This window comes from Oncorhynchus masou, chromosome 31 (genome assembly GCF_036934945.1).
Source record: "Oncorhynchus masou masou isolate Uvic2021 chromosome 31, UVic_Omas_1.1, whole genome shotgun sequence".
In the NCBI taxonomy this organism is placed as follows: domain Eukaryota; kingdom Metazoa; phylum Chordata; class Actinopteri; order Salmoniformes; family Salmonidae; genus Oncorhynchus; species Oncorhynchus masou.
In genome coordinates, this window is record NC_088242.1 from 15,891,910 (window position 1) to 15,903,599 (window position 11,690).

Genomic DNA, 11,690 nt, shown 5'->3' on the forward strand with positions numbered 1-11,690 from the left:
TGTTGCCCTGTTTTGACTTCTATGTGCTCTTATTCATTGTATCTGATAGGTTTTGTTTATTTCATTGTGTGCCCACTGTTTGGTGTTTTTTCACTCTGTACAGCACTTTTGGTCAACTACAGTTGTATTTAAATCTGCTCCACAAATTAACTTGACTTGATTAACCGTTGATCAATATATTAAAATAATTTTGTTTCAAATTTTGCTCTTGTCTCAAGTTTGTATTCAACATAACTTATTATCTCAGTGAAATGTACATGTGACACAAAAAGGCAATTCATTATTTTGGCAGGTGAGCCAAAAAGTTATTTTCTTGAGACTGGGTAAGAGCATGCATGTATGGGTTACACAATTCTAGTTCAAGGTTCCCCGAATTAAGAGGGAATCCTCCAACCAGAATTTCTGAAAAGCCAGCGAACTTTAGGAAACTTTCAAAGTTCGGTTCAAATTCAGTTAGTCTGTGTAAGAATGAGATGAAACCATGTATGAATGAGCTTTATCATCGGGTTGGATGTATGCATTAACTGTCTACATGCTACATAAATCGTATTTGTCTGATTGTGTTTCCCCTCCCTCCCCCCACCAGGAGGAGATGTACATCTTCATGGAGTACTGTGATGAAGGGACCCTGGAGGAGGTGTCCAGGCTTGGCCTACAGGAACACGTCATCAGGCTGTACAGCAAACAGACCACCACGGCCATCAACGTGCTCCACGAACACGGCATTGTGCACCGAGACATCAAGGGTCAGTTAGCAGTCAGCACCTCTCTCTGGAGGAGACGTCTCTTTCTCTCTAGCATACTGTTGGTCTAGTCAAATCAAATTTTGTTTCACATGCTTTGTAAACAACAGGTGTAGACTAACAGTGAAATGCTTACGGTCCCTTCCCAACAATGCAGAGGGAAATAATAGTAGCAGTAATGAACAGCAGCAGCATATGTGATGAGTCAAAGTTGGTGCAGAAAGGGCCAATGCAGAAGATCTGAAGGTAACTATTTAGGTCTCATGGCTTGGTAGTAGAAGCTGTTCAGGGTCCTGATGGTTCCAGACTTGGTGCATCAGTACCACTTGCTGTGCGGTAGCAGAGAGAACAGTCTAACTTTGGTGGTTAGAGATTTTTAGGGCCTTCCTCTGACACCACGTAATATAGAGGTCCTAGATGGCAGGGAGCTCGGCCGGAGTGATGTACTGGGCCATATGCACTACCCTCGTTAGTGCCATGCAGTCGGATGCCAAGCAGTTGCCATGCCAAGCGGTGATGCAGCTGGTCAAGATGCTTTCAGGGGTGCAGCTAAAAACCTTTGATCTGAGGGCCCATGCTAAATCTTTTCAGCCTCCTGGGATCCTTAATGATGTGTACACCAATAAACTTGAAGTTCTCGACCCACTCCACTACAGCCCGTCTGTGGATTGTGGCGTTCTCGCCACTCCGTTTCCTGTAGTCCACAATCTGCTCCTTTGTCTTGCTGACCTTCAGGGAGAGGATTTGTCCTGGAATCGCACTGCCAGGTCACTAACTTCCCTATAGAGACTGTCTCATCTGTGATCAGGCCAACCAGCGTCATATAGTCTGTGAATTTAATGATGGTGTTGGAGTCATGCGTGACCACGCAGTCTTGGGCTGAGCATGCACCCCAGAGAGGCCCCCGTGTTGAGGGTCAGCATGGCAGATGTGTTGCTTACTTTCACTACCTGGGGGCGGCCCTTCAGGAAGTCAGGATTCAGTTGTAGAGGGAGGTGTTCAGTACCAGGGTCCTTAGCTTAGTGATGAGCTTTGAGGGCACTATGATGTTGAACGCTGAGCTGTAGTCAATGTGCAGCATTTGCACGTAGGTGTTTCTTTTGTCCATGTGGAAAAGGAAGTGTGGAGTGCAATAGAGATTGCATCTGTGGATCTGTTGGGGCGGTATGCAAATTGGAGTCCAGGGTGTCTGGGATGGCGGCGTTGATGTGTGCCATGACCAGCCTTTCAAAGCATTTCATGGCTGCAGATGTGAGTGCTATGGTCTCTGTCTCTCAAGTCAATGTCAGGGCTACACAGGCACCTTAGTAATCAGGTAATGTATTTTAGCATCAGTGAAATTGGCTGGGGGTTTAAAGCTATTATAATTATCTGTTACCGTTCCCCCTCTCTACCATAGGAGCCAACATCTTCCTGACGTCGTCCGGCCTGATCAAGCTGGGGGACTTTGGCTGCTCTGTGAAGCTGAACAACGCACAGACCATGCCCGGAGAGGTTAACAGCACCATGGGCACGGCAGGTGAGGGAGCCACATAAATCAAATAGTACTTCAGTTTTAAATGTCCATCTTCCTGATAACATCTGACAACCTACCTCTTAAAGAAAAAAAATTTGTAAACGTCTATTTTTGGGGGCCAGAGGGGGTGTGGTATAAGGCCAATATACCACGGCTATGGGCTGTTCTTAGACAAAACCAACATGCCGTATTGCTATTTTAAACTGGTTACCAATGTAATTAGAGCAGTAAAAATAAATGTGCTGTCATATCCATGGTATATGTTCTGATATACCACAGCTGTCAGCCAATAAATATTCAATGCTCAAACCACCCAGTTTATAATGATTAATATACTAACACCTGCACTTTGCTGACAGCAGCTTTGAGGAAAGGTTTTGACTTACTATGACTGAAAAGTAATATGGTCGGTCCATGCTATCCAGGGTCCTTGGGACCTCACTAACCCATCTTTGAAATTGGCATTTAAAACGTTTAGTGTTCGGGTAAAGATGGGAGTTGGTGTTTAGGTTAGAGATGTCCCGAGGATCCTGGATAGCATTGACCGTGATAATGTGCTTGTTCTCACCTAGCTAACTGTAAGTCGCTCTGCTAAATCGGGTTCTCAAGGCCAGATCTCCAAATATATATTTGTTTTAATTATTACCTTGAACATGAGCCTGGAAGTCTTACAGGGATTTTGGTATCCACAGCAATCCACCGGGTAAACATTTTTCAACTCAATACTTCTTGTTCCCCCAAAATTACATAAATGCACTGTACTTTAAGCTTAGACGTTTAAGTTCTCTGCCTCATTTTTTTTTTTAGAATTGCAGGATACTAGCTTTATCTGCACCAACATAAAACTCTGCCCATGACAAAATATGTAGAATTACAGGAAATTAGCTTGAAATGTTCTCTCCAATGCCAAGAGGCTGGCCTTTAAAATGTTTATTCTCAGGGCTCGAGCCCTATGCTTGAGACTTGATTCATCCAGCCATGCACTGCCGAATTAAAACTCCTTGTATGCTATTTTTATTTTACTCGAGTTGGGTTCTGATTATAAGGGGTTCCCTGAAGAATTTTCCCCTGTGCTAAATTACTCAAATTTAAATGTGATGTCACCACCCGTTGGCACCAGCAGGGTCACTATTTCTCTTCTGATGAAAGTACTCACAAGAGGCAATGTGAGTTTACAAAAGCCTGGGTCATTTGTTATCATAGTGAGTCTGTGGCCATCCCTGTGCTCCTTTGTCATTGTATCTCTGTTGAATCTCCCTGCTGTACAGTTGTCAATGTCTACACAAGAATGGAGAATCATGTTTTATGTGCGTTTGTAAGTTCAAAAGATCATTGCTTGCCTAGTTGAGTTAACCTGCTGTTTTCCAACTCTCTTCATCAGCATATATGGCACCTGAGGTCATTACCAGGGCAAAGGGCGAAGGCCACGGACGAGCAGCTGACATCTGGAGTCTGGGATGTGTCCTCATAGAGATGGTGACTGGGAAAGTAAGATTGCACACACACACACACACACACACACTCGTCTGCACTCAAGAGGAACTTTGAGCTGATATTTAACCACAATGGTCCTCATACCATCCATCTTGTTTCCCCCCCCTTGGTTCAAGCATATCTACTACGATTACCACTACTACTACTACCACTGCTGCTTCTGCTATCACTACTACCGCTTCTGCTATCACTACTACCACTGCTGCTTCTGCTATCACTACTACCACTGCTGCTTCTGCTATCACTACTACCGCTTCTGCTATCACTACTACCACTGCCGCTTCTGCTATCACTACTGCCGCTTCTGCTATCACTACTGCCGCTTCTGCTATCACTACTGCCGCTTCTGCTATCACTACTACCACTGCCGCTTCTGCTATCACTACTACCACTGCCGCTTCTGCTATCACTACTACCACTGCCGCTTCTGCTATCACTACTACCACTGCTGCTTCTGCTATCACTACTACCGCTTCTGCTATCACTACTACCGCTTCTGCTATCACTACTACCACTGCTGCTTCTGCTATCACTACTACCGCTTCTGCTATCACTACCGCTTCTGCTATCACTACTACCACTGCTGCTTCTGCTATCACTACTACCGCTTCTGCTATCACTACTACCGCTTCTGCTATCACTACTACCACTGCTGCTTCTGCTATCACTACTGCCGCTTCTGCTATCACTACTACCACTGCTGCTTCTGCTATCACTACTGCCGCTTCTGCTATCACTACTACCACTGCCGCTTCTGCTATCACTACTACCACTGCCGCTTCTGCTATCACTACTACCACTGCCGCTTCTGCTATCACTACTACCTCTGCCGCTTCTGCTATCACTACTACCTCTGCCGCTTCTGCTATCACTACTACCACTGCCGCTTCTGCTATCACTACTGCCGCTTCTGCTATCACTACTACCACTGCCGCTTCTGCTATCACTACTACCACTGCCGCTTCTGCTATCACTACTACCTCTGCCGCTTCTGCTATCACTACTACCTCTGCCGCTTCTGCTATCACTACTACCACTGCCGCTTCTGCTATCACTACTGCCGCTTCTGCTATCGCTACTGCCGCTTCTGCTATCGCCACCGCCGCTTCTGCTATCGCCGCCGCCGCTTCTGCTATCGCCACCACCGCTATCGCCGCTATCGCCGCCGCCGCTGCTTTCTGCTATCGCCGCTGCTGCTTCTGCTATCGCCGCTGCTGCTTCTGCTATCGCCGCTGCTGCTTCTGCTATCGCCGCTTCTGCTATCGCCACCACCGCTATCGCCGCTATCGCCGCCGCCGCTGCTTCTGCTATCGCCGCTGCTGCTTCTGCTACTCTACTACTGCTGCTGCTGCTGCTATCGCTACTCTGCTGCTATCGCTGCTGCTGCTGCTATCGCTACTCTGCTGCTATCGATGCTGCTGCTGCTATCGCTACTCTGCTGCTATCGCTGCTGCTGCTGCTATCGCTGCTGCTGCTGCTATCGCTGCTGCTGCTGCTATCGCTACTCTGCTGCTGCTATCGCTACTCTGCTGCTGCTATCGCTACTCTGCTGCTGCTGCTATCGCTACTCTGCTGCTGCTGCTATCGCTACTCTGCTGCTGCTATCGCTACTCTGCTGCTGCTATCGCTACTCTGCTGCTGCTGCTGCTATCGCTACTCTGCTGCTGCTATCGCTACTCTGCTGCTGCTGCTGCTGCTATCGCTACTCTGCTGCTGCTGCTATCGCTACTCTGCTGCTGCTGCTGCTGCTATCGCTACTCTGCTGCTGCTGCTGCTATCGCTACTCTGCTGCTGCTGCTGCTATCGCTACTCTGCTGCTGCTGCTATCGCTACTCTGCTGCTGCTGCTATCGCTACTCTGCTGCTGCTGCTGCTGCTATCGCTACTCTACTACTGCTGCTGCTATCGCTGCTGCTGCTATCGCTGCTGCTGCTGCTATCGCTACTCTACTACTGCTGCTGCTATCGCTACTCTACTACTGCTGCTGCTATCGCTACTCTACTACTGCTGCTGCTATCGCTACTCTACTACTACTGCTGCTGCTGCTGCTATCGCTGCTGCTGCTATCGCTGCTGCTGCTATCGCTGCTGCTGCTATCGCTACTCTACTACTGCTGCTGCTATCGCTACTCTACTACTGCTGCTGCTGCTGCTATCGCTACTCTGCTGCTGCTATCGCTGCTGCTGCTGCTATCGCTACTCTGCTGCTGCTGCTATCGCTGCTGCTGCTATCGCTACTCTGCTGCTGCTGCTATCGCTACTCTGCTGCTGCTGCTATCGCCACGCTGCTGCTGCTATCGCTACCTTGCTGCTATCGCTCTGCTGCTGCTGCTATCGCCACGCTGCTGCTGCTGCTGCCATCGCTACTGCTGCTGCTGCTGCTGCTGCCATCGCCACCTACTACTGCTGCTGCTATCGCTACCTACTACTGCTGCTGCTATCGCCACTACTGCTGCTGCTATCGCTGCCGCTGCTATCGCCACCTACTACTGCTGCCGCTACCTACTACTGCCGCTGCCGCTATCGCTGCACTCTGCTGCTGCGCTATCACTACTCTACTACTGCTGCTGCTATCGCTACTCTACTACTGCTGCTGCTGCTGCTATCGCTGTCGCCCGCTATCGCTGCTGCTGCTGCTATCGCCACTCTGCTGCTGCTGCTGCTATCGCTACTCTGCTGCTGCTGCTGCTATCGCTGCTGCTGCTATCGCTACTCTGCTGCTGCTGCTATCGCTACTCTGCTGCTGCTGCTATCGCTACTCTGCTGCTGCTGCTATCGCTACTCTGCTGCTGCTGCTGCTATCGCTACTCTGCTGCTGCTGCTATCGCTACTCTGCTGCTGCTGCTGCTATCGCTACTCTGCTGCTGCTATCGCTGCTGCTGCTGCTATCGCTACGCTGCTGCTGCCGCTGCTGCTCGCCACTCTGCTGCTGCCGCCCATCGCTACCTGCTGCTGCTGCCCATCGCTCTGCTGCGCCGCCTGCTATCGCCACTCTGCTGCTATCGCCCTGCTGCTGCTATCGCCACACTGCTGCTGCTGCTATCGCGCTGCTACTGCCGCTGCTATCGCCACTGCTGCTGCTGCAATCGCTACCTGCTGCTATCGCCACGCTCTGCCGCTGCTGCAATCGCCACTCTGCTGCTGCCGCTGCTGCAATCGCCACTCTGCTGCCGCCGCTGCTGCAATCGCCACTCTGCTGCCGCTATCGCTACACCGCTGCCATCGCCACTCTGCTACCGCTGCGCTATCGCTGCCGCCACTGCTATCGCCACCTGCTGCTGCTGCTGCTATCGCTACCTGCTGCTGCTGCAATCGCCCTCTGCTGCTGCCGCTGCTGCAATCGCCACCTGCTACCGCTGCTGCTATCGCCACTCTGCTGCTGCGCCATCGCCGCTCTGCTACTCTCGCTGCCTACTACTGCTGCTGCTATCGCTACTCTACTACTGCTGCTGCTGCAATCGCTACTCTGCTGCTGCTGCTGCTGCTGCAATCGCTACTCTGCTGCTGCTGCTATCGCTACACTGCTGCTATCGCTACTCTGCTACTGCTGCTGCTATCGCTACTCTACTACTGCTGCTGCTGCTGCTATCGCTACTCTGCTGCTGCTGCTGCTATCGCTACTCTGCTGCTGCTGCAATCGCTACTCTGCTGCTGCTGCTGCTGCAATCGCTACTCTGCTACTGCTGCTGCTATCGCTACTCTGCTGCTGCTGCTATCGCTACTCTGCTACTGCTGCTATCGCTACTCTACTACTGCTGCTGCTATCGCTACTCTACTACTGCTGCTGCTATCGCTACTCTGCTGCTGCTGCTATCGCTACGCTGCTGCTGCTGCTATCGCTACTCTGCTGCTGCTGCTATCGCTACGCTGCTGCTGCTGCTGTCGCTACTCTGCTGCTGCTGCTGTCGCTACTCTGCTGCTGCTGCTGTCGCTACTCTGCTGCTGCTGCTGTCGCTACTCTGCTGCTGCTGCTGTCGCTACTCTGCTGCTGCTGCTGTCGCTACTCTGCTGCTGTCGCTACTCTGCTGCTGTCGCTACTCTGCTGCTGCTGCTGTCGCTACTCTGCTGCTGCTGCTGTCGCTACTCTGCTGCTGCTGCTGTCACTACTCTGCTGCTGCTGCTGTCGCTACTCTGCTGCTGCTGCTGTCGCTACTCTGCTGCTGCTGCTGTCGCTACTCTGCTGCTGCTGCTGTCGCTACCTCTGCTGCTGCTGCTGTCGCTACCTCTGCTGCTGCTGCTGTCGCTACCTCTGCTGCTGCTGCTGTCGCTACCTCTGCTGCTGCTGTCGCTACCTCTGCTGCTGCTGTCGCTGCTATCGCTATCGCTGCTGCTGCTATCGCTGCTGCTATCACTACTACTGCCGCTATCACTACTGCTGCTATCGCTGCCGCTATCACTACTACTGCCGCTATCACTACTGCTGCTGCTATCACTATTATTATTACTACTGCTACTACTACTGCTAGCACTACTACTACTTAACTCGTAAAAAAAAAAGTCCACTTCAAGACCCTGTATTTCAAAGCTGATTCGTAAAAATCCAAATAACTTCAGACCTTCATTATTGTAAAGGGTTTAAACACTGTTTCCCATGCTTGTTCATTGAACCATAAACATTTAACGACCGTTCCACAGGTGCATGTTCATTAAGACACTAACAGGCGGTAGGCATTTAAGGTCACAGTTTTGAAAACTTAGGACACTAAAGAGGCCTTTCTGACTCAGAAAAACACCTAAATAAAGATGCCCAGGATGCTCATTTGCATGAACGTGCTCATGAACGTGCCTTAGGCATGCTGCAAGGAGGCATGAGGACTTTCTCTAAGTCACACGTCTGTGGAACGTGTTCAGTTTGTCTGAATCTTGTGTTAAGTTTGCTGAAAATAAACACTGTTGACAGTGAAAGGACGTTTCTTTCTTGCTGAGTTTACTACTGTCACTACCACTACTACCACTATTGTTTATATTGCTATCACTTATCACCACTACTACGATCACCATTATTATTTATTATTATTATAATACTTTCACCACTACTACTATTACCACTACAACCACTATTGTTTCTTCTACTATTATCACCACTACTACTCCTGTTTATTACTATTATCACTACTACTATTATTACTACAACCATTACAACTGTCACTACTACTACCATTATAACTTATTACAACTGTCACTACTACTATTATTACTATTATTGTTTACTATTATCACAACTGTCACTACTAGTAGCACCACTATCACAATTACTAATTATTACTACCACCACTACTACAACCACTATTGTTACTATCATTACTTCTGGTACTACTATTGTCACCACTACTATTACTACTACTATCACTACTAAAACCACTTGTTTCTATCACTACCACTACAACCACTACTATTGTTACTATCATTACTACTATTACTGATCACCACTACTACACCTATTAGCCATACTGCTAGCATCCCTACTACTACAACCACTTCTATTGTTACTATCACTACTACTATGATCACCACTACTACTCCTATTAGCCATACTGCTAACATCCCCACTACTACTACTACAGCCACTTATATTGTTACTATCACTACTACTTACTATGATCATCACTACTACTCCTACTATAACCCATACTGCTAACATCCCTACTACTACTACCACTTCTATTGTTACTATCACTACTACTATGATCACCACTACTACTCCTATTAGCCATACTGCTAGCATCCCTACTACTACTACTATCATTACTACTATTACTATGATCACCACTACTACTCCTATTAGCCATACTGCTAGCATCCCTACTACTACTACTATCATTACTACTATTACTATGATCACCACTACTACTCCTATTAGCCATACTGCTAGCATCCCTACTACTACTACCACTTCTATTGTTACTATGACTACTATGATCACCACTACTACTCCTATTAGCCATACTGCTAGCATCCCTACTACTCCTATCATTACTACTATCATTATACTATTACTATGATCACCACTACTACTCCTACTATTAGCCATACTGCTAGCATCCCTACTACTGTCACTATTACTACTACTTCTACCACTACTTGTTACTGTCACTATTACTATGATTACTACTACCACTGGTATTACTATGTGAATGCTTCGGGGGAAGTATAAAACCATTATTTTACAGGTATTCAAGGTTGTTTACAAATGTCTTGAGACTGCATGTCCTCTTTTCTCACTCTGTCTCGCTCTCTCTCTGTGTCCCTCTGTCCCTCCCAAACTCTGTTTTGTATGTAGGCTATGATTTCTCATCAAAATATATAATCTAAACCCTGTGCATTTGCCTGCAGTTAAGCAGTTTGAAAAGAAACGTCTTGTGTTTTGAATAATCTCGAGACTGATGTCTCCTCCCCTCTCCCACCATGCAGAGGCCGTGGCACGAGTACGAGCACAACTTTCAGATCATGTACAAGGTGGGTATGGGCCACAAGCCCCCCATCCCAGAGAAGCTGTCCACAGAGGGGAAGGATTTCCTGGGTCACTGTCTGGAGAGCGAGCCCAAACAGCGCTGGACTGCCAGTACACTGCTAGACCACCCATTCGTCAAGGTCAGAAACATTACAAAAAAATATTAATAGAACGCATTGGAAGTCGAGGTACTATTAGAGCTGGGCATACGCACAAAAATTGCCTGAATTGATGCGATAACAATAAATAAGCTTAACGTGAATGTGCACCACAGTTTGTTCAATTATCCTTTAAACTACTATTTCTAGTTTGATGGTTATAGCCATCTATTGTTCCATGAACAATCACCCATATTAGCAATAGTATTACATTTCAAACTTCACTGTTCTCTAGTATAGGCTACTTATCGTAATGAACCAGATCAGCAAAATGCCTGTGATGATCACTTTTGGTTTTTAGTCCCACCTCTAGGTACTTTCATGGTTTGAGTTATCTTTATTCAACTTTGTGCTTATTACCTACAAAATCTTTTTGAGAAGCATGGTGGTGTTAATATTTTACTTCTACAAACATAGCATTTTAACTCCTCAATCACTCTGAAATAAGCTTTTTCCCCTGTGTACCAGATTGGCAAAACATGCATAAACAGTTCAGTGCAAGGGAAGAATGCATGTATGCAGACAGTCACATGGTAGTCTAGATTAAAGGGGAATTTGGAGATCACATGTGAAGACTAACCTACAGCTCATCTGTCTTTCATTCCTAGGTTTGCACAGATGAAGAGTGAGTGAGGGGGAACGGACCCTGTGGCTGTCACGTTTACAAACTATAGCACTACTGTACATGTTGGCCAGAGACTGGACACAAGAAGAGGGGCTTGTGAACATAGGAAAAAGGAAATGATAACTGCAGGCACATGGAGCTAAACTGAGGAACTCTTATGACATCATTTCAGATGGATCACCTGGGTCGTGTTCAATTAGAACAACTTGTTTTAGTTGTCTTTGAAATTGTTTTGGCTACGTTGTGTCCTAATGAACATGACCCTGTAGTCGAGTGACAAGTCTTGCATTTTCTGGAAGGGGATAGCGGGGAATGTATTGCATTGTACATACTATAATAGGATTCTTCCTTGTATAAACAATATTGTAAAGCTTGAGTAATTAATATAGCCACATCTTGTTGTTCTCTCACTGGTGAAGATAAGATAGAAAACCTGAATAAAATGGCAAATGGAGACATTTTAAAGAAATGGGGGGAAAATAAAGCTGTCACTTTTTGACTGTTCCCCTTTCAGTGAGTACTAGGGGACGAATTCAGATATCTGGGTCTCGTTCAGTAGACATGTTGTGGAACATTGCAGCTAGAAATGTCGAGGCATGTATGTTGTGCCCTTCTGAATTTGCTCCAGGTTTGGTCGAGGCAGATATTGTCTTGCCTTTCCTTGTTTGATGAGGTGAGCTTCATTGCACAGAAGCAGGGGATGCT

At 47.3% G+C, this 11,690-nt stretch overlaps 1 protein-coding gene across 6 annotated transcripts in view; it reads left to right on the forward strand.

The window, feature by feature from the left end:
* The window catches only part of LOC135523496 (mitogen-activated protein kinase kinase kinase 4-like), an 81,286-nt gene extending 69,778 nt beyond the window's left edge, over positions 1-11,508 (forward strand). For all 6 annotated transcript variants that reach the window (XM_064950202.1, XM_064950204.1, XM_064950200.1 and 3 more), the window contains 5 exons: positions 587-746; positions 2,143-2,262; positions 3,641-3,747; positions 10,163-10,342; positions 10,969-11,508. In XM_064950202.1, coding sequence (XP_064806274.1) covers positions 587-746; positions 2,143-2,262; positions 3,641-3,747; positions 10,163-10,342; positions 10,969-10,989 — 588 coding nt within the window. In that variant the 3' untranslated portion in view covers positions 10,990-11,508. The remainder of the gene's footprint in view (positions 1-586; positions 747-2,142; positions 2,263-3,640; positions 3,748-10,162; positions 10,343-10,968) is intronic.
* Positions 11,509-11,690: the final 182 nt, after the last annotated feature.